The sequence below is a fragment of the Suncus etruscus genome, chromosome 10 (genome assembly GCF_024139225.1).
Source record: "Suncus etruscus isolate mSunEtr1 chromosome 10, mSunEtr1.pri.cur, whole genome shotgun sequence".
Lineage (NCBI taxonomy): Eukaryota > Metazoa > Chordata > Mammalia > Eulipotyphla > Soricidae > Suncus > Suncus etruscus.
The window spans coordinates 4372412-4396311 of NC_064857.1; the positions used below are offsets into that span (position 1 = coordinate 4372412).

Genomic DNA, 23900 nt, shown 5'->3' on the forward strand with positions numbered 1-23900 from the left:
TCATGAGTTTCAGGTATGTTATGTTCCAGCACCAGGAGAGGTTTTTTCTTTTACAGTTTTAAGGTTAAGGCTGCGGTTGTGACTTGGTGGTCAACTGCATACCTTGAATGCACAAGAACGTTTTGATCTTCAGCACTGCCAAAAACCTTTAGACAATTTATAGAAACTGTTTGGTTTCATTAAGTATAAAAGTAGATTGGTTTCATTAAGTATAAAAGTAGATTGTATGTGGTTATCTGGCTTTGTATAAGCAAACACACCAAAAAACTGTTTTACAATCTTTAAATGAAGTAGCATATTTTATTTTGTTTGTACTGAGATTATACATATCTTAGACTGGCATTATATATTCAGGCTTTGAGATAATTTTTATTAATCTTTATTTACAGTTCTTTAAGGAAAAACAGTAGTGCTTTGCATAGTTTACTGAAACGAGTGATCAGCACATTTAGTAAAGATACTGGTGAACTTGCCTCCTCGTTTTTGGAATTTATGCGACAGATTCTTAACTCTGACACAATGGTAAGTGTGTATATGTAATTGGCGTTTCTTGTTATTATGAACACTCAGATTTTAAGTCTTGACATAGTGTTTTTTGAAACAGAAAAAAAATTTTTTTTTCCGTTACCGTACCCTACTATAAATACTTACATTTGGCTTGTTAGGGTTGTTTGGTTTTCGAGCCATTCTGGCAGTGTTCTGGGCTTCCTTCTGATTATATCCTCAGGTAGGGCTTAGGGGACCACATGGGATGCCAGGGACCAAACTCTGGTTGACTCTGGGGTTGGCAAGTGTCTTGTGCAATGCACTCTCTCTGCTTCCCCTTAAGTAGATGTTTAAGGTTATCAGTTGTCTTGAGAGACAGTACGGTGCATGGGGTGCTTGCCTTGTTGCTGTTCACCTGCATTTGACCACTGGCACCACGTACAGCACTCAGATCCCTGAGTACAGTTAGTTGTGACCCAAACTGACCCACTCCACCAAAACAGTAGACTTTATTAATCTCTTCTTTATTAGAGTTCAGTAATTTGTAAGTATTTTGTGGCAGACACTTAAACAGATAAAATACTACCAAATGAGCTCTACTTTGGGGCTTGGATATTGTATACATATAGATATAGATACATTATCATAGTTCATATCAGAGTTCTTAGTTTACACTAGGTTTCTCACATTTTTCTTGATCATACTTTGGATATTGGGCAATCCACCAAGATAGTGCTCTCTATATATTTTAACTCCTTTTTTTTGTTTTGTTTTTGTTTTTTGGGCCACACCCAATGACGCTCAGGGTTTACTCCTGGCTATGTGCTCAGAAATCACTCCTGGCTTGGGGAACCACATGGGATGCTGGGGGATCGAACTGCAGTCCATCCTAGGCTAGTGCCAGCGAGGCAGATGCCTTATCACTCCGCGCTCCACTCCAGCCTCAGATTCTAACTCTTTTGTGCTCATTTATTCATTGTGTTTCCCCCTAATTCCTGACAGACAAACACTGGTAGTTTATTGTTCTCATAATTATTGTTCCCATAAAATATATTCCCAAGTATGTAGGAAGTCTTCCATATCTGATTTTGGCTTTAGAGCTCATTGCTTTTAGGGGCTGAATAATTTTTTATTCTGCAGATATTTATTGTAATTTATTATCATTACATTTACTTATTCATGGACCTATTGAAGAACAATCTTAGTTTCTTTTGGTATTGACAGTTATTTTAAAAAGCTGTGAAAAACATCTGTTTAAGAGGAAAAATTTTTTTTTTTTTTGGGTTTTTGGGCCACACCTGGCGGTGCTCGGGTTACTTCTGGCTGACTGCTCAGAAATAGCTCCTGGCAGGCACGAGAGACCCTATGGGACACTGGGATTTCAACAACCACCTTTGGTCCTGGATCGGCTGCTTGCAAGGCAAATGCTGCTGTGCTATCTCTCCGGGCCCAAAACCTACAATGATTTTTTGTTTTTTGTTTTTTGTTTTTCTGGTTTTTTTTTTGTTTTTTTGGGCCACACCCGTTTGATGCTCAGGGGTTACTCCTGGCTAAGCGCTCAGAAATTGCCCCTGACTTGGGGGGACTATATGGGATGCCAGGGGATCGAACCGCGGTCCTGATCCTTGGCTAGCGCTTGCAAGGCAGACACCTTACCTCTAGCGCCACCTCGCCGGCCCAGGGGGGAATTTTTCAAAAGAAATCCTTCCATGTATAGGTTTTGTTAGGACATAAGTAGTTCTCTCACCCTTATTTTCTAAACTAATTGTTGCACTTTTGTTTTGTTTTGTTTTGTTTTTGGATCACAGTGTGTGACGCTCAGGGGGTTATATTGGCTATGCGCTCAGAAATTGCTCCTGGCTTGGGGGACCATATGGGATGCCGGGGATCCGTCCTGGATCAGTTACATGGAAGACAAAAGCCCTACCACTGTGCTATCACTCCGGCCTCCACTTCGTTTTTATTTGTTTTATTTTTAACATAAAATAATAATTTAGCCAGATCAACAGCTCTGTGGGCTGGAGCACAGCTTTCTTTGCAAGAGTCCCAGGTTTAATCCCCTGTACCATAGAGTGGCTAAGCACTGATCCCTGAGTGCCATTAAGTGTGACCCCCCCCCCCCAAAAAAAAAAAGAATAATTAGGGGCCAGAGCAATAGCACAGTAGGTAGGGTTTTTGCCTTGAATGTGATCTACCTGGATTGGAACAACGGCATCCCGTATGGTCCCCTGAATCTGCCTGGAGTAACTTCTGAGCACAAAGCCAGAAGTAACCCCTAAGCAAAGCTGAATGTGGCCCCAATACCAAAATATAAAATATCATTGTAATGTTCAGCTAATAGTAAATTAATTTAGTAAAAGAGACATAAATAACTAGGAATGAGAAAAGTCAATTTTTTTAATAGTTTGTAATTGTTTGATCTTTGGATCAAACCCAGCCACATTCAAGGCAAGTTCCTTATCTGCTGTGTGTTTTTTTGTACATATTAATATTAACCTGTTATTATATGCATTATTGAATTTTGGTTTGGGGACAACCTTGGTACTTCTGGCCAGGTGACTAGGGTTTGCTCCCAGCTACGTTTGGGGGAATCCTGCAGTACCAGGGGTCAGACTCAGGCCTCCATGAAAAATATGCATGCCAGCTCTGAGTCATCTCCCTAACCTAGTGTATGCAGTTAATCGACAGGAGACAGTTCTTTGGTATTTTTTTTTTTCCAAGTAAAATCTTTTGGGACCAGAGGAATAGTTCAGGGCTTAAGGTGCTTGCCTTGCAGGTGGCCAGACTTTGTTGAGTCTGCAGTATGGTCTCCCAAGCACTATCAGAAGTAAACCCTGAACAGTGCCACATATTGCCTAAACCCTTTCTCCTTCTTGCCCTGTCCTGTAAAATAGTTTTTTGTTTTTTTAGCAAGGGGAGAGTGATATGCTCCAGAGAAAATATGTGGGCTTCTCCAGAGTGGAAACAGCTGAGAGAAGACACATCTGATTTGGCTGAATTCCAAGTATAAGACTGCCCCAGAACACCACCTTTCTGGCACTCTCTACTGTTTGTGTCTGTCAGTGAACTCTAGTGATTACTTTTAATTCATTTATTTATTTTTATTTTGGCCACACCCATTTGACGCTCAGGGGTTACTCCTGGCTAAGCGCTCAGAAATTGCCCCTGGCTTGGGGGGACCATATGGGACACCGGGGGATCGAACTTCGGTCCTTCCTTGGCTAGCGCTTGCAAGGCAGACATCTTACCTCTAGCGCCACCTCACCGGCCCCAATTCATTTATTTTTTAACTGTTTAAAGTATAATCTCATCTCTGACAAGAACAGACATACTTGCTTAGTAAGTTTCTCGTTAAAAGTATGTGTTCTCTTCCTCTATACAATGCAGTTGACTATACAGAACTCCAATATGCTTCAATACAGTATCACTTTGAGGGGGAAATCTTTCAAAAGAATGATTTTTATGGGATCGGAGCGATGGAGCAAGCAGTAGGGCATTTGCCTTGCACACACCTTGGTTCAATCCCGTGTCCCATATGGTCCCCCAAGCCAGAAGTGCTTTCTGAGCGCATAGCCAGGAGTAACCCCTGAGTATCAATGGGTGTGGCCTAAAAACCAAAAAGAAAAATTTTTTTTTCCTGTGTATGTGGCAGGGTTATTTAGGGGTGGCGCAGAGAGCCACTAGGACTGTGTTTAGGACTGAATTTAGGACTCTGGGAATTCCAGGCATGTGTTCCAGCCCTTCAAATGGTCTCTCTAACCCCAAATATGTATTGTTAAAGCCCTCTTAAAATGCTAATATGGGGTCAGGGTGTGTGGCTCAATGGCAGTATATATGTTTACATGTCAGAGCCTAGGTTCAATCCCCACTACCTAACAATGACAGATGAATTTGAAGGTGTAATATCAGATACAGTATTCAACTTGGACCTTATTTTAAATAGGTCTGTACTCACCAGACTTAAAACTATGGGAAATTTTTTAAAATTAATAGCTACATATAAAAGTATATTAACTAATATGTTAATTATGAGGGAAATTAGTAGAGATTATTCACAAAGGTAAAATTCTCATACAGGAGAGTAAAATCTCTCTTGTTAGATATGAAGACATTAATGAAATGAACAACTTTAGTTAGATATATGGCATGTGGAGAGGGGTGGAAAAGGGTAATATATATTACATATAGTTACTTTAAGCACTGTGTTTACAAAATTGCTCATGGCTTGAGTTTCAGTCATGGAATGTGCACCACTCTTCACCAATGCACATTTGGAGGTTTGTTTATGTTAACAGTTTTGGGTGGATTTATTGTCATGAACCAAGATATGTTTTGCCCCACAAATTTCACAGTAATTTAAACCCAAGTTCCAAAATCGGGCATATTTTCTATAGCTATCCCCAGAGCTGCTGCTTTTAATTTACTACCTTAGTTCCTTAGTTCATACTCTTTATAGCAGGTGTTTTATTTATTGAGTATCAGTCAGTATGTTATGTGTCCTGCAAATGTCAGTGTATTTGCCTTTGGATATTTTTGTTGAGAAGTGTTGCTACCAAATCTTGGTTGAGCCATTCGAATGCACGCACTTGTCTACTTACTCAGTGACTTACTCAAGGCTTATTTCAGCTGTTAGCTAAGCCCTTCTTAAAACTGGTCTTTCGTAGATGTGTCAAACCAGACGTTAAGGGAAGGTTTCAACAAATGACTAACTATCTGGATAAGTTTGGAAACGTCTTTGGCAATGTCTCTGCTGCCAAATTTAACTTGTGATGACGTTTACAGGGATGTTGTGGAGATGACAGTGGTCTCATGGAAGCAGAGGGAGCTCATCCATCACGGACGATGAGTATTAATGCTGCAGAGTTAAAACAGCTTCTACAAAGCAAAGAAGAAAGTCCAGAAAATTTGTTCCTTGAACTAGAGAAGCTTGTTTTGGTAAAAAAAAAAAAAAAAAAAAAGACAAAACAAAACAGGAACAGACTAAAAGCACCTCACTCCGAAGATCCATTTTCTTCCCAAATTGACTAGTATAAGATTTTTCTAGTGGCCTTTTAAAATACAACTCAGTTGGGTGTTTATTATCATTGAAATCATTACTTGACCTTATAATTTCAAGTGAAATCCTCCACACTGATACAAATCTTTAGGACCAAATGAAGATATTGCTGGTTGTTGAGTGCAGGGTGCCTCCTGCTATCATTCCTTAGAAGACTTAGTGCCAATTTGATCTTACTATATTGGATTGATGGTGCTCCTTATTTCTTAGTAATGAAGACTTATAGCCTTTCCTACTAGCGGGTCTGTAGAGAATGGGCAGAAGCGTTCAAGTCTTTCCTGCAGTTATTCTGCTCTGTTTGTATCTAGGAACATTCCAAAGAGGATGATAACCTGGACTCTCTGCTGGACAATGTCATTGGACTGAAGCAGATGCTGGAGTCGTCCGGGGATCCTCTGCCTCTTAGTGACCAGGATGTAGAACCAGTACTTTCAGCTCCAGAATCTCTCCAGAATCTGTTTAACAATAGGTAAGGCAAGCAGTTATTTATTGTCTGTGTATCATAGCTGAGGTCTAGAGAGGATCGACAGTTTTCAGTTTTTATTTCTTTAAAATGAAATGTGTATCTCTTCCATTGAGGCACCATGATTTACAAAACTTTGAATACCAAAGTTTCAGGCATTTAGTGCTCCAGCTTCAAACCCATTACCAAACCTATGTCAGTTTTCCCTACCAGTGACCCAAGATTTTCTTTCCCTTCCCACCCTTCCTCCTTCTAAAACTTCATAATCTTGGGCCAGAGCGGTAGCACAACAGTAGGCATTTGCCTTGTACGCTGCTGCTCCAGGACGGATCTCAGTTCGATCCCTGGCATCCCAGAGGGTCCCCCAAGTCAGGAGTGATTTCTTTTTTTTTTTTTTTTTTGGTGTTTAGGTCACACCCGGCAGCGCTCAGGGGTTACTCCTGGCTCTATGCTCAGAAAATCGCCTCTGGCCGGCACGGGGGACCATATGGGATGCCGGGATTCGAACCACTGTCCTTCTGCATAAAACGCAAATGCCTTACCTCCATGCTATCTCTCCGGCCCCCAGGAGTGATTTCTGAACGTATAGCCAGGAGTCACCCCTGGCGTCACCGGGTTGGCACAAAAAAACAAACAAACAAAAAAAAAACCAGTTCACTTCATTTGCTTATTATAATTGGGCCACAGGTTTTAGAATAGTGTTGACTGATGGTTTTGATGTTCAGAGTTACTTAACCTCTAAACCACTGAAATGCACAAGACCCCAAAGAGCAGTGCCTGGATGTGAATGCAAGTTTCTGGCTCGTTACCTCCCCACCTGCACCCTGTCTTCTTCACCCTTCCTTGGCATTCTCATTTCTATTAATGGAGGGCCAAGGGTGTGCATAATTCGGTTTCAGTTGTACTTGCCACAGACTTTACTTAGATAATTGAAATATTTTACTTTCCAACTCTGCTTCTTATTTACATACTTTTACTTTTCTAGGACTGCATATGTGCTAGCTGATGTCATGGATGATCAGTTGAAATCTATGTGGTTCACTCCATTTCAGGCTGAAGAGATTGATACAGATCTGGATTTGGTAAGAATGGCTTTCTTTATAAAACATTATATTTGAGGGGCCGGAGTGATTGCACAGGGCATTTGCTTTGTACGTGGCTGACCCAGATTTGATCCCCAGAATCCAGTATGATCCCCCAAGACTGTCAGGAATAACTCCTAAGTGCCCCTGGATATAGCCCCTCAAAAACAAAACAAAACAAAACAAAACAAAACAAGAACAGGGCCAAGAGATATATATAGCATGGAGGTAAGGTATTTGCCTTGCATGCAGAAGGACAGTGGTTTGAATCCCGGCATCTCATATGGTCTCCCGAGCCTACCAGGAGCAATTTCTGAGCATAGAATTAGTGACCCCTGAGCGCTGCTGGGTGTGACCAAAAGCAACAACAACAAAACAAAAATATCAGGGAACTGGAGAGATAGCTTAGAGGTAGGGCATTTGCCTTGCACACAGAAGGAAAGTGGTTCGAATCACGGCATCCCATATGGTCCCCCGAGCCTGCCGGGGGCGATTTCTGAGTGTAGAGCCAGGAGTAGCCCCTGAGTCCTGCCAGGTGTGACCCAAAATCCCCCTCAAAAAAGAACAAACAAAACAAAAAGTTATGGTTGACTTTTTTTTTTTTTGTATTGCTAGTATTAAAATATTGTAAGACTGATAGAAGTTTGGGTACAAGTATTGCATGATTTTTGTTTGATTTCTTTGGGCCCACACCTAACAGTGCTCAGAGAACTACCATACAAGGATGAATCTGTTTCCTACATGCAAAGCATCAAGTCCTTTGAGCTCTCTCTCTGGCCTCTAATACAGTTATTTTGAATCTCAATCAACCATGTACTGGCTTCCAGGACTCGCAGTAATTTGGTACCGGAGGGGGTGGGGGAGTGACTAAAGTTTGGTGGCCATATCCATCTGGGTGCCTCTGTGCTCAGGAGACTCTGGTGCCTGAGATCTCAACAGGGATTAGCCACATGCAAAGGAAGCACCTTAACCCCCTTTATAAACTCTTTGGCTTTGCAGACTCAGTAGATGCTACTTGGTCAGAGTTAGCAATTTTTTGGATGTTTCGTTTTTTGTTTTTTGTTTTTTGGGGGGGGAGGGTCGTACCTGGCAGTGCCCAGGGATTACTCCTGGCTCTATGCTCAGAAATCGCTCCTGGCAGGCTCGGGGGACCATATGGGATGCCAGGATTCGAACCACCGTTCTTCTGCATGAAAGGCATATGCCCTACCTCTGTGCTATGTCTTTAGCCACCCCATTTTCTTTGGTTTGTTTGTTTGCTTTTTTTTTTTAGAGTTAGCAAGAAACTTTTTAAAATATATTTCTCTGAGGCGAAATTATATATAAATTGGTTTTTGGGTCACACCCGGCAGCACTCAAGGGTTCCTATTCCTAGCTCTACACTCAGAAATTGCCCTGGCAGGCTTGGGGAACCAAAATGGATGCTGGGATTTGAACCACGTCCTTCTGCATACAAGGCAAATCCCTACCTCCATGCTATCTCTCCGGCCCCAAGAAACTATATTTTTTAAGTTCCCTGAAACTCTTTGTTTTCTTGTATTTATAGGGTATACAATAAAGAAAAATATTCACATAATTCCAAATTTGTTCTTTATTTTTAGTTGTTAGTTTTGGTTTTGGTTTTTGGGTCACACCTGTTGTCACTTGGGTTACTACTGGCACTGCGCTCAGAAATCACTCCTGACAGGCTCGGGGGACCATATGGGACGCCAGGATTCAAACCACCATCCATCCTGGATCTGCTGCATGCAAGGCAGATGCCCTACTGCTGTGATATCTCTCCAGCCCTCTTTTTAATTTTAACAAAATGTAAGGGTCATTTGGTATCAACTATTAATTTGAGGGAATGTGAAAAATGGTGTTTGTTAAAATATTATAATTTAAATAGAACTTATACTTAGTGCAGAATGTACGTTTTATATAACTTTAGTACAGCAAATTTTTTTAGTGAATTAGTGTGACTAATCAGTTTACAGCATTGTTCACGATTGAGTTTCAGTCATCCAATATACAACCCCCTTCAGCAGTGTCAATTTCCTGCCAATAGTGCAGGGGTGGCGAAAAGTTTGACACAAAGAGCCAAAAATGTTAAACTGAGAGTCAGAGAGCCACACCATGCAGTGACCTGCCAAAACAGACAAACACTCACACGAAAGCATCTCATTTTAACAATAATCTATTCAACACATAATTGCATTTTGCCATTTTGAGTGAGGGTCAAAATCCTGCAGTGATGGTGAGGTGTGCCTTGTCCTCCACACTCAGAACTAACGGCCAGATGTGACACAGCATGGGACACACGGGTCCCCCCCCCCCACTCGCTGGCCCGTGCAGTTGTTTCCCAGGGATGGGAGATGGAAGGACATGCTCGGAGATCTCTCCTCAGAGGTCCCTTTTCTCCTCAGAACAAAATCCAAACTTGGCAAAGAGCCACAGTAGACAAAAGAATAAGAGGCAAAGAGCCGCATTCATTTTGGCCGGGAGCCGTTTGCGGCTCCAGAGCCGCTTGTTCGCCACCCCTGCAATAGTGATTCCAGTTTTCCTCCCACCCAACCTGCTACCTGTCCCTGTGGCAGACTCTCTCCCTCTCTCTCCCTCTCTCTCTCCCTCCCTCCCTCCCGTTCTCTCTCTCTCTCTCTCCCCCCCCTCTCTCTCTCTCCCTCCCTCTCCCCCCTTTCTCCCCCCCCTCTCCCCCTCACCCTCTCACCCTCTCTCCCCCTCTCTCTCTCCTCTCTCCACACACACACCACTCTTTTTTTTTGTTTGTTTGGTTTTGGTTTTTGGGCCACACCCAGCGGTGCTCAGGGGTTACTCCTGGCTGTCTGCTCAGAAGTAGCTCCTGGCAGGCACGGGGGACCCTATGGGACACTGGGATTCGAACCAACCACCTTTGGTCCTGGATCGGCTGCTTGCAAGGCAAACGCCGCTGACACACACCACTCTTAAGGAGTATCATGCATATCACTTAATCGCCTTTTCATACACACACACACACACACACACACACACACACACACTTAAGGATTATCATGCATATCACTTATTTGTGTCAAGCTTCCTACCATGGATCACAAAAACACACACACAGACACACATTCTCTCTCTCTCTCTCTCTCTCTCTCTCTCTCTCTCTCTCTCTCTCTTTCTCTCTCTCTCCCCCCTCTCTCTCTCTTTCTCTCTCTCTCTCTCCCCTCTCTCTCTCCTCTCTCTCTCTCTCTCTCTCTCTCTCTCTCTCTCTCTCTCTCTCTCGTTTCTTTAGCCACTCATCTGTTCTCAGCCCATTATATTTAACATTTTTTTTTGTTTGTTTTGTTTTGGGGCCTTACCTTGTAGTGCTCAGAAATCACGCCTGCAGGCTCGGGGGACCGTATGGGATGCCCGGGATTGAACCTCGTCAGCCATGTGTAGGGGCTACCCACTCTGCTATGCTCTAGCTCCACTGTTACCATATTTATAATTTTTGGCACCAGAGAAAAAACATTAGGCTTTCCATGTGACTGACCTGGGTTCAATCTCCTATACTACATATGGTTCTCCAAGCCCCACCCGGTGGAAGTCCTGAAATCAAAGTCAGTTGTAGGCCCTAATTGTAGCCCAGGTCATGCCCCAAAACAAAAGAAATACATATTATTAAGTACCACAAGTTAAATTAAAATTACTTAAAAGAATTAATTTATGGGGGCTCATGAGATAGCACATCGGTAGGGCTTACACTCATATGACCCAGGACGGACCCAGGTTCGATTCCCGACACATCTGGTCCCCTGAGGCTGCCAGGAGTGATTTTTGAGTGCAGAGCTAGGAGTAAACCCTGAGCATAGCCAGTGTTGCCCCCAAACCAAAGTAAATAAATAAATATTAAAACAATTTATGTTTTAGTTAAAATTATATGTTGAAGGATGGAAAGGGATATGGGTCTAAGGCACTTGAAATCTGTGTGGCTCAGTCAACTCTGGGGACACTGCAGGGTGTGGCCCTAAAAGCCCCCAAATGATAATGACTCTGAATAAATACCTCATTTTCCCATAGCGTTTTGTTCTGTGACATAAATGTTTGTATCCTGGTCTACCAGATTTATGTGAGTGTTGATCAGTGATATGTTGTTATTGTGATTAAGGTGTTGCCTTTTAGTTTGATTTTAATTAAATTTCAGTAGACAGTTAGTAGCTACCATGTTTGGCATGACAATTCTGAAATAAGTCTCAGTTGTGTGGTGATTCTGTCTGCAGGGTTTAGAAAAATTGAACTTATTTAGAGTTGATACACTTGAATAAAAACCTAACTAATTTTTAGTTCTCTTGACAATATACTTCATTTGGGTCTATATTACAATGCACAGAGCTGTGACGGTACGGCACAAAATCTTTCATAATACAGTTGTTGATTATATAAGGTTTGTAGACAAATATGTTATTTTTACAACCCTTTGGGAATGTTGTAAATTTATATAGAGAAACCCTGTACTTTTTGTGAGGCAGAAGAGGTCTCTCAGTTTATTACCTTCATGTGAGGAGAAACATGGCCTTGTGTTATATTTAAGTTTTTTTGTTTTGTTTTTTGTGACTCCAGGTAAAAGTTGACTTGATCGAGCTTTCTGAGAAATGCTGCACCGACTTTGACTTGCACTCCGAATTAGAGCGCTCCTTTTTGTCAGAACCATCCTCTCCAGGACGAACCAAGACGACTAAAGGATTCAAACTGGGGAAACACAAGCATGAGACCTTTATAACTTCAAGGTAAAACTTGTTCTGTAGGGTGGCTGGACTTCTGTTAGTAGCCATGGAAGCTGTTTTATCATGATACGGATACATAATTGTCACACGTATGAAGACTTACACATGCCATCCTTACCTAGTTATTGTAAACTAGAAATTTGGGATCAACATGATTAGACTAAGAAGTTGAGTTGTAGTATTTGTTATTGGAAAGCTTAGCTTATATTTTCACTCAACACACACAAAATGGGAGGAAAGTGCTGATGGAGTCTTTTTATTTACTTCCTAGTGGAAAATCTGAATATATTGAGCCTGCCAAACGGGCGCATGTTGTGCCCCCACCCAGAGGAAGGGGCAGAGGAGGATTTGGGCAGGGGATCCGGCCCCATGACATCTTCCGGCAGAGAAAACAGAACACAAGCAGACCGCCTTCGATGCACGTGGATGACTTTGTTGCCGCAGAGAGTAAAGAAGTGGTCCCTCAAGATGGAATCCCCCCACCAAAGCGGCCCCTCAAAGTTTCACAGAAGATTTCTTCTCGGGGTGGATTTTCAGGCAACCGAGGAGGACGTGGTGCCTTTCACAGTCAGAATAGGTTTTTCACACCACCTGCTTCAAAAGGTTGATTGCTTATATTGTCTAATGAGTTAGATAACTGAGATGTTAGACACAGATGAACAATTTTTCTAATTTAATAGTAACTGCAATTAAGCTGCCTCTAAGCCAGTGTTGTGTTTTCATAGTAATTTGTTAGATGGGAAAATTCCTTTCTACTCTGATTAAGTGCACAGTGAGTGAGGACTTTTAAATCTTATTTATTAATACATTGAGAATTTGGTTTGTCCTATATGAATAATATACTTCATTATCATTATTTTACTCATTCGTAAATTGTTTTGGGGCCATCCCCTGCTCAGGGGTTACTTCTGACTCTGCTCAGCAGTCGCTCCTGATGGTCTCAGAGGACCATGTGGGATGCTGGGGATCAAACAAAGGTCAGCTGCATACAAGGCAAACACCCTACCTGCTGTGCTATCACTCCAGCTCGATTCTCATATCTACTTCTTAACGTTATATTTAATTTTTATAGTTACTTCAGTATTTAGAAACTCGTGTGAATATGCTTACAGAAGTTATAATTCCGATAGCATGTTTCTGGTCACAAAATTAACACCAAACTTCTAAATTAAGTCTCAACATTTAAATATATATTTAAACACACACACACACACACACACACACACACACACACACACACACACACACACACACACACACACACACACACACACACACACACACACGAGGCCGGACAGATAGCATGGAGGTAAGGCATTTGACTTGCATGCAGAAGGACGGTGGTTCGAATCCCGGCATCCCATATGGTCCCTGAGCCTGCCAGGAGTGATTTTTCAGCGTAGAGCCAGGAGTAACCCCTGAGTGCTGCTGGATGTGACCCAAAAATCAAAAACTAAAAAGAAAAAAAAAAAATATATATATATGTATATATATATATATATATATATATATATATATATATATATATATATATATATATGTCTCTGGGACCATAGAGATAGCACAGTGGTAGGGCATTTGCCTTGCATGTCGCTGACCCGAGAGGGGACCTGGTTTGATTCCCGGCATCCCATATGGTCCCCCAGCCTGCCAGGGTTGATTTTTACCTCCATGCTATCTCTCTGGGCCCCGGGGGTGATTTCTATGTGCAGAGCCAGGAGTGACCCCTGAGCTCTGCTGGGTATGGCCCAGAAATCAATCAATCAATCAATCAATCAAGAATCAATAGAGTTTAAAAATATATGTTCCATTTTCAAATATGGAAGGTTGACATTTTACTTTCAGTAGTAGATCGATGTCAGGTTTCAGTATTGCCGATACATTGGGATGGTAATGAAAGAGAATAGGAGCTTAGATGAATCGTAAATCTGCAACCGTGTTAAGAAATTCTGTCAGGCACTTTACATCCAAGTGTCTCACATCACCTACATGTGGTAGTCCTCTCACCACCTCACTTTTCAGAGGGGAACACTGCCCACACCTGACCGGCCCAGTCTTTAATCCTGGCACGCCTTCTGTTTCGGACACCTCGGATGCCACACTCTTTTATGTAGTGTTACTTCAAGTACAAATGTGGTCGCCTCTTTTTGTTACTTCTGAGTGTCAGTCTAATGCAGTTGAAGTTGTGAAAAGAAGTAGGAGCTGATGGTGTTGCTTGTGTTCAGGAAACTACAGTCGCCGGGAAGGCACGCGGGGCTCCAGCTGGAGCGCCCAGAACACTCCCCGAGGAACTTACAACGAGAGCCGAGGAGGCCAGAGCAACTTCAGCCGGGGCCCTCTTCCGCCATTACGACCGCTCAGTTCTACAGGTACGCGTCATCCCAGACTCGGCAGAGCAGAAAAGGGAATCTTCCTGTAGTTGCTGGCTCTGTACTTTTGCATGCACACTTATCATTTTGAAGTTAATTTTATGCTGTGAGTGCTACATACATCTTCTGTAAACAGGTTTTCAGTTCTGAGCTTTTTTTTTTTTTGGTTTTTGGGCCATACCCGGCGGTGCTCAGGGGTTACTCCTGGCTGTCTGCTCAGAAATAGCTCCTGGCAGGCACGGGGGACCATATGGGATGCCGGAATTCAAACCAACCACCTTTGGTCCTGGATCGGCTGCTTGCAAAGCAAACACCGCTGTGCTATCTCTCCGGGCCCAGTTCTGAGCTTTTATTTATGATCTTAAGAGTTTCATGGTGGGCCGGGCGGTGGCGCTCGAGGTAAGGTGCCTGCCTTACCTGCGCTAGCCTAGGAGACGGACCGCGGTTCGATCCCCCGGCGTCCCATATGGTCCCCCAAGCCAGGAGCGACTTCTGAGCGCATAGCCAGGAGTAACCCCTGAGCGTCACCGGGTGTGGCCCAAAAAAACCAAAAAAAAAAAAAAAAAAAAAGAGTTTCATGGTGATACACCTTATTTTTCAGTATGGAAATGGTGGGGAACTACACTTGACAGTGCTCAGGAGTTACTCTTGGCTCTGCACTCAGTGATTACTCCAGATGGGGCTCAGGGAACCATATGTGATGCTGGGCATCAAACCTGGATTTGCTGCTTACAAGACAAAATCTCTACCCTCTGGACTATCGTTTTAGATCCCTAAAATGGATCTTTAGCGTACCTTTTATCCAAAGTTTTGTTAGGGTTCTTAGGGCCACGCTCCACCACCCCCTCCCAAAATACAATGATTTTAGAAGGATCATGCAGTGCTGGAGATTTGGTCCTGTGACTCCACATACAAACATATGCTCTCTGGTCCTTAGAGTCACGTCCCCAGACGGTAATGTACGATTATCTAAGTGATGAATTCCACGATTTTCAACACATTCACACAAGTTGCACATGGAATTTGTTTGTTTTGGATTTTGGGTCATACGTGGCTGTGCTCAGGACTTACTCCTGGCTCTGCACTTGGGGATCCTGCCTGACAGGTTTGGGGGCAATTTGTGCTGCTGGGGATGAACCTGAGTCAGCTTTGTGCCAGGCAAGCTCAATTCGACCTTCTGTACATCATTTTGACCCTGCACATGGATTTTAAATGAGAGTAACAGTGTTAGAATCAATACTTACAGAAACAGAAAAGTAAAAGGAATGATGTTGGAACTGAGAACTTCATTCTTTGTCTTGCAGGCTACCGCCCAAGTCCTCGAGACCGAGCTTCCAGGGGCCGCGGGGGACTTGGACCTTCCTGGGCAAGTGCGAACAGTGGCAGTGGAGGCTCCCGAGGGAAGTTTGTCAGTGGAGGCAGTGGCAGAGGTCGCCACGTGCGGTCTTTTACTCGATAAAAAGACTTGGGAACATCCAAGCTTATGAACATTTATGGGATAATAAAAATAAGACCTTGGAGGACCAATGTGGACTTAGCAGTTACCTGGAGACATCGGAGAGAATATTTTTATTTGAAGAAAGCAGATTTTGTTTGATACCTAACAAAAGATTTCAATAAATATCCAAACTTTGTATTTAAGTTTCTCTTTGTTTCTTTCCCTGGATTACTATTTCGAAAAGTTTACATAGCAAATGTAACAGTGAAATGACTTCTGTTGTAGTGTACTTCTGGTCTGTATCCTAAATGTTCCCAACTTTCTTTTGCTTTTTATATCTGTTAGTCATTTTTTCATAGTTTACCTATACCAAAAGAGAAACATAAAACTTGCATTTATTAAGCACTTAGCCCAAACATTTTAATAGTAATATTTTCATTTCTGTCAGTAAATGGGCACTGCATAGCTTCTCAGATCTGGAATCCTGGACATCATCAAAACTAATTTTGGTTCCACTGTGTTTCACCATTTTGCACCACCGAAAGTCTGTTTTTTGGTTTTTGGGCCACACCTATTGGTACTCTGGTTACTCCAGGCTTGGTACTCAGGGATCACTCCTGGCAGGCTCAGAGGACTACAGGAGGTACTTGGAATTGAGTCCAGGTTGGCCGTGTGCAGTGGCAACTTCCTACTCCCTATACTGGTGCTCTAGTCTGTTTTTTAAATTTTTTAAAGATTTGCTGTCATGAAACAAAGACACAGAAAGACTAATACTAGAAATATATACTGCATCAAACTAGTTTTCTAATGTGTGTTTTTCTCAAATTTAGAATGCTCTGTGGAACACTGGCATGACTTGGGTCACTGTTTGGAAAATCTTTGATAATAACAAAGTAATGTGACAGTCCTTATATTAGATCAACGTGCATACTTTGTTTCTACTTAGAGCTACTCATGCTATATTATTGTTGTGTTTTTATTGTTTGCTTTTTTGTTTTTTGGGCCACAACTTGGTGACATTCAGAAATTACTCCTGGCTATGTGCTCAGAATTATTCCTAGCTTAGGGGGCCATATGGGACGCCAGGGGATCGGACCATGGTTCGTCCTAGGTCAGGTGCGTGCAAGGGAAACGCCGTACTGTTGTGCCACTGCTCCGGCACCTTATTTTTTTTAATGACTTTATGGGGACCATACTGGGTGATATTTAGGAGTTACACCTGGCTCAGTGCTCAGAGCTTTCTCGTGTTGCTAGGGAGGCCACAGTCAGTGCCAAGGATTGAATCCTAGCTTCCTGCAGCTAAAGCTCTCAGTCATTTATTATTTAAAGCCTCATATGGAGGACCATACAGTGTATTGACGTGAGACATACATGAATCAATTTATTTGGCAGTCAGAGGTATCTTAATAAAACCTAGGCTACATGCACAAAAAAATAGTTTGGAGCCCACTCTTAGCAGTGCTCAGGATTTACTCCTAGCTCTGCATTCAGGGATCACTTGTGGTTGAGATCTGAGGACTCTGTGGTCCCAGGAATCTAACCCAAGGCCTAGCCATATGGAAGGCAAGAGCCCTGCCTGCTGTACTATTTCCCTGACCCTAGAAATCCATTTTCCATAAGAAAATCTCTGGTAGGTAGCAGAGGAAATAGTATGTGAGGTAAGTCATTTGCCTTGCACGCCGCCAACCTAAGTTTGATACCCAGCATTGCATGTATGGTTCTGCCAAGAATAATTCCGGGGTGCAGAGCTAGGGGTAACTCAAGTAACTTGCTGGGCATGGCCCCCAAACAAGAACAACATAAAGCAACAAGCTGTAGGTATAGCTGGCAGGGTGCTTCATGCGTGCTGTTAACCTGAGCTGAATCACGGCATCCCACATTTGCCCCGGAGCCCCACCAGGAGTGATCGCTGAATGCAGAATCAGAAATAGAACTCCTGAGCATTGCAAGGGAAGTCCAGAAAGCAAGAAAAGAAGAACATAGCTGTATTTCCCCAAGTGTCAACATACGACCTACGTAGAGATTATTTCTTCAAAGTCTATGCTTTATTCCATTTATCGCTTTTGTTAAACTGTCAGGAAAACATAAAAGGCAGAAGAGGTGGGAACGTGGATGCCCGAACAGATCTCACGAAAGATCTCAAGCAAATGTCATTTTCAGTGATGGCTGGCAAGATCACTCACTGAGCAGTCTGTGATCGATTTACTTTCAATGACCTCAAGTGGAACGTAAGGGGGCTGCAGCGGTAGCACAGCGCTAGGGCCTTTGCTGTACAGGCAGCTGGCCCTGGGTGGACCCGAGTTCGATCCCTGGCATCCCACAGGAGCCCAAGAGCCTGGCAGGAGCAATTTCTGAATGCATTGTCAGGAGTGACCCCTGAGCGCCGTCGGCTGTGAGCCTCGTCCAGAAACTAAATTCGGGCTCTTTAGGCACCAAATGCAATTTCTACCATGAGCTAGGAACTTGGAGGAAGAAAGCCCAAACACAACATACGGGATCAAAACTAGGGGGAGGCTGACCGGGGAAAGAAACAGTGCGCGTGCGCCACAACTCGCCCGTGATTGGCTGCTGCGAGGCAGCGCGAGGAGACGTATTGCGCAAGCGCTCAAGCTTGCCAGGATTGGTTGCGTGGCCCGCCACTTGAAAAACATAGTGCGCATGCGCCCAATCTTGCCCATAGGTTGTTGCTAGGCAACCCGCCGAAAGACGTAGTACGCATGCGCTTAAACTTGCTCAGGATTGGTTGCAGCGAGGCAGGCCGCCAAAGAAACAGTTTGCACTTCCCCATTGGTTGTTGCTAGGCAATCCTTCGCTTAATGCGCATGTGTCCAACCTTGCCCATAATTGGTTGCTGCGAGGCCGCCGGTGAGACATAGTGCGCAGGCTCCTTAACTTGCCCGTGATTGGCTGCCCCAGGAGACGCAGTGCGCCGTGATTGGATGCACCGACGACGAGACGAAGTGCGCAAACGCCTCAGCTTGCCCTTGATTGGCTGAGAGTTTAAGGAAGGTCGCGCGGGAACTGCCCCGGCGGGAAGTAGCCGGAAGAGCTGCTGGGTGCGTCCTGGATGAATGGATGGAGGCTCCGGGCGGGCGTCCCTGGGCGGGAAGCAGGGAGGGATGAATGGAGGGACGTCGTGCTCTCGAGAACGGCCAGGATCGCGGGGTGGGAGCCGGCGGGCCGCGCAGGCTGGGCGGAGGAGGAGCCGGAGGTCGCCGCTGCTCAGTGTGGCACTTGCGCCTGGCGGCCGGCAGGGGTCGCGCATGCGCACAGCGGCCCGCCCTCTCCAGCTGTGCAGAGCTGCTGCCTTGCGCACGCGCACAAAGCCCTCTGTCGCTGCAAACATCTATTTCTTTTATTGATCAATGATTTTTATTTGGAGCAAAGTGGATTACAAATCATTCACAGTATGCAAACATTCATTTTTGATCGATGCAACGCTTTGATCACTGCCAACAAGCATGCACAGCATGACCCTGGATGTTCCATCCAGTGCAACTCAAAGCAGTGCAAAATATGTCTTTGAAGTGTTTTTGTTTTTCTTCCTTTTATCTTTTCCCTTTTTATTTTGGGCCTCCCCCAGGGGTTACTCCTAGCTGTGCACTCAGAAATCGCCCCTGGCAGGCTCATGGGACCCTATGGGATGCCAGGGATTTGGAACCTGGGTTGTCTGCATGCAATTCAAACGTCCTACCGCTGAACTATCTCTCCGCAGCCTGGATTTTGTTGGAATTTTGGTGGAGTTTCAGTGAGAACTGCTCCTTTTTTTTCCCCCAGAGGTTATCAGTTATGAACTTTGATCTTTCTCATGGAGAGTTTTTTCAGTTTTTCAAATTTTCTACATGATATTTGATACATTATGCATGTGAAAGAATGCCTAAGAATGATACTACTATCAAAGGTCATTACATATATACAAGTAGCATATAATAGATACTATTTTATAACTTTACATTTTCAACCTTTATCTTTTTTTTTTTTTTTTTTTTTTTTGACCACTAACAGCAGCGCTCAGGGGTTACTCCTGGCTCTGTGCATAGAAATTGCTGTGTATACTTACCTGGCAGGGGAGATACCATGATCACGAAGGTGGTTTCCCCAGGGCGAGGCTTATCCATTGCACTCCGGATGTGCTGACCCCTGCGATTTCCCCAAATGTGGGAAACTCGACTGCATAATTTGTGGTAGTGGGGGACTTGCTGTGCATAGAAATCGCCCCTGCCAGGCCCTGGGGACCATATGGGATGCCTGGGATCAAACCTAGGTCTGTCCTGGGTTGACTGAATGCAAGGCAATTGCCTTACCTCTGTGCTATCTCTCTGGCTCCCCAAAATGTATAGATTTTAATGAAATTCTTTCTTTTTATTCTATTCTTCATTCCTAGTAAGTTACTGGGTTTGTAGTGGTAGACATATGCCACTGCACAATCAGAAACAATACATTTTGTACCTGTAAGGCAAAAATGGATTGGTTTTGACTAATTGCAATTGATCAAAAAGAGAAGGAAAGAGAGAAACAAAGAATATAGAAATGTTGGTTGATAACTATTATTCCAAGAATAATAATTTGTCAAAAAATAGGACATTTACTTTATAATTAATTCTATTCACAAGTTGTATTACTTTTATAATTTAAACATTTTTAAATGTCACTTGAAATTTGGAAATTGTAATACTCTACCTTATTTTTTTGGTTTTGGTTTTGGTCTTTGGGTCACACCAGTGGTGCTCAGGGGTTCTTCCTGGCTCTGAGCTCAGAAATCACTCCTGGTAGGCTCAGGGGTCCATATGAGCTGCTGGGGATCAAACTCGGGTCTGTCCTGGGTCGTCCGCATGCAAGGCAAATGCCTTACCGCCCCTCTGCTTTGAAGTCCTATGAATACATAAGATTTCACCATTTTAATGTACTTATGCAAAAAGGAACAATGCCACATGGTACTGCTGGTGCAAAAATAACTGGGGTAAAAATAACAAGCTAAACAATCCCTGTAACTTGAACTCAGAACACTAGAGAAACTTACTTGTAGAATTCCCAACTAAGTCTAAAGATCATTGAATTTCCTCCCAAACAAGTTCATTTTGTTTGCTTTTTGGGGCCATCCTCAGCAGTCCTCTGTATAACTCGTAGTGGAGCTGGAGGACCCTGGATCAAACGTGTGTGGGCCCTACCTATTTGCTGTACTGCACTCTAGCACCAGAAGTCAGACTTTTTGATCTGAACCAATGTCAAGCCACTCACAACTCCTGAGGCTATTCCCACGGGATTGCTCCTGTGCCCCTAGGAGGGGCAAGTACTTACCCCTCACTAGGAAATACTGGCTTCGAGGAAAAGAGGATGGGAAGGGCTTGGGAAACTAGTTCTTGAGGCTTTGTTGATTTGATTTGGGGCCATACCTGGCTGTGCTCACAGCCTACTTCTGATGCTACACTCTAGGATCACTCCTTACTGGAAGAGCTTCAGGGTGAGCTATGGGGTGCCAGGGATTGAACCCAGGTCTGCCACATGCAGGGCAAACACCCAGCTAACTGTACTATTTCTTAGATCCCTATGAAGTGTATTGCCTAAGGCTTTTCAGAAGTTTATGATCTTGTTTTTTTTTTTTTCTATTTTTAAATGAATTACTCCAAACACTGTAGTTACAAGATTCTCATAATACAGCTATTGTTTTTTTTAAAGTTGCTCATAATTTTCAGTCATACATTGTACAACACCCTTCACCATTGCATGTTTCCCACACAAATGTCTCATAATACAGCTATTTGTTGGTTTTTTTTTCACAGTTGCTCATAATTTTCAGTCATACAATGTACAACACCCTTCACCATTGCACGTTTCCCACCACAAATGTCTCCTCCCACAGCCCTCTCTGGTCTGCCTCTGGGTACGTTTTTCTTTTCTCTCTGTCTCTGTCTCTCTCCCCTGTTTTTCATTTTAGACTACTGTATTTTGCAGTATTATTGCTGAAGGGAACACTTTACCTCCTTTCAGCACCAGTTCTTGTCCAGAGTGATATCCTCTCTCTTTGTTTAAATTTATCTTTTGGTTTTTGGGTCATACCCAGTGGCACTCAGGGGTTACTCCTGGCTCTGCGCTCAGAAATTGCTCCTGGCAGACTCGGGACCATATGGGATGGGATGCTGGGATTCAAACCACGGTCTGTCCTGGTCGGCTGTTTGCAAACCCTACTGCTGTGCTATCTCCCTGATCCCTTTATAATGGTAATGATAAGTAATAAGACTCATGAATAATTTTGGGTATTTTCCAGGTCAATACTGCCAAAATATGAGACGGTCTGCAGCACCAAGTCAGTTGCAGGGCAATTGCTTCAAAAAGACAAAATTTATACCACCAGGAAGAAGTAATCTAAAGCTGAATGAAGGGATTACAAAGCTGAATTCAGATCGCAAACTATTGAAGGTAAGAATAATAATAAGGGAACCATGGCTCAGGGAGACACAATAGGCTGAGCACATGCTTTCCATGCACGTGCCCTGGTTCCAACCCTGTACCACCCTGTCTCTCCAGCTGCGGAGGGAGTAGCCTGTGCACTGAATTGGGCATAACATGCCAGAACCACCAGATAGACCCAAAACATACAAATTAGGAGCATAATATAGAGAAGCATGTATTTTTTTTTTTTTTAAGAAAATAGTCATTTAAAGAATTAACTGTACTTAATAGCTCATGGAATTTTTAGTGTCTGGCAAAATCTTCTAAGAACTTAAAGAAATGATATTTAGTTTGAGTTATAATCAGCCTTTTGAGGACATTAACAGTGCTCTGCAATGGCCAGAGAGATGATATAAGGGTTAGAGCACTTGTCTTGCATACAACCAACCTATATGGTTCTCTGAGCACCACCTGTTCAGGCCCCAAACAACTATCTTTGCAAAAACCTTTGCAAGAAAGGGTAGAAATTCTTGTGAAAAATTATTTCAATAAGTTTTTTTAGTCTACCTCCCTTCAGTTTTAGGGAGCACAGCTGACTGTATTTAGGAGCTAATCCCAAGAGAACTCAAAGGGAACATGCTGGGCTAGCATGTTGAACCTGGACCTCTTGCATGTAGAGTTTGGTCTTTAGTCTATTAAACTATTTCTCTGACACTAGATACAATGAGTCAAATTTCTAAAATTTTTTTTTATTGAAACCATTGGGATTTACGAAGTTCTTCATAGTTGAATTTTAAACACACAGCAACAGTGAATTAGGGCCATCCCACCACCAGTGGGACCAAATAGGATGCCGAGGATCAAACCTGGTTCAGCTGCATACAAGGCAAATGCCCTTTTTTCTGTGCTTTCTCTTCTGCATATTTTTTCTGTCTCTGATACTTATGTTTCTTTTCTTAGTATGGTTTATAGTTTTCAGTGAATAAACTGTTCACCTTTATTTAATTTTTTAAATTTTTATTCTATTTAATTAATTTTGTTTTGTTTTGTTTTCGGGCCACACCCATTTGATGCTCAGGGGTTACGCCTGGCTAAGCACTCAGAAATTGCCCCTGGCTTGGGGGGACCATATGGGATGCCGGGGGGATCGAACCTCGGTCCTTCCTTGGCTAGCGCTTGCAAGGCAGACACCTTACCTCTAGCGCCACCTCGCCGGCCCCTTTATTTTAATTAATTATTTTATTTATTTTGGTTTTTGGGCCATACCTGGCTGCACTCAGGTTATTTCTGGCTCTACGCTCAGTAATCGCTCCTGGCAGGCTCAGGGGACCATATAGGATGCTGGGAATTGACCAAGGTCTTCCTGTGTTGGCCCCGTATAAGGCAAATGCACTACCACTGTGCTATCTCTCTGGTGCTTCACCTTTATTTAATTTTATGGACACAATTGTAAATCTTTTGCATCATTGTTTGCAGATAAAGTACAATATATTTCTGCATACTAATTTTTTTTTTTTTAATCAATGGCCTTTAGGGATTTAGGGACTATTATGTATATATCATGGCATCAATGAGGATTTACAATTGACTTTCCAGTTTTTCCCCTTTATATCTCTTGCCCAGCTGCTCGGTATTCATGTGATGTTGAATAGTGGTTCGAATGTACATTCTTGTCTTGTGTCTGATCTTCGAGAAAAGGCTTTTAGTTTTGTAGTATGGTGGTTCTCAGGAGTTACTCCTGGTTCTGCTCTCAGGGATCATTCCTGTTGGGCTCTGGGGATGCTGGGGATTGAACCCAGGTTGGCTGCATGGAAGGCAAATGCCGTTTCCACTGTATTATCTCTCCAACCCCAGTTTTTCACCATTGAGTATGATGTTCCCTG

At 43.2% G+C, this 23900-nt stretch overlaps 1 protein-coding gene and 1 non-coding gene across 2 annotated transcripts in view; both read left to right on the forward strand.

Moving 5' to 3' along the window:
• Positions 1-15825, forward strand: part of VIRMA (vir like m6A methyltransferase associated) — a 74224-nt gene extending 58399 nt beyond the window's left edge. The window contains exons 17-24 of the mRNA XM_049781903.1: positions 390-522; positions 5269-5421; positions 5851-6011; positions 6991-7087; positions 11657-11823; positions 12092-12423; positions 14046-14189; positions 15494-15825. Of these exons, the coding sequence (XP_049637860.1) occupies positions 390-522; positions 5269-5421; positions 5851-6011; positions 6991-7087; positions 11657-11823; positions 12092-12423; positions 14046-14189; positions 15494-15648 (1342 nt within the window). The 3' untranslated portion in view covers positions 15649-15825. The remainder of the gene's footprint in view (positions 1-389; positions 523-5268; positions 5422-5850; positions 6012-6990; positions 7088-11656; positions 11824-12091; positions 12424-14045; positions 14190-15493) is intronic.
• A 3854-nt stretch (positions 15826-19679) lies between these two features.
• LOC126021699 (U1 spliceosomal RNA) lies at positions 19680-19848 on the forward strand. The gene has a single exon (XR_007500189.1). It is a non-coding gene; the product is annotated as a U1 spliceosomal RNA (small nuclear RNA).
• The last annotated feature ends 4052 nt before the right edge of the window (positions 19849-23900 follow it).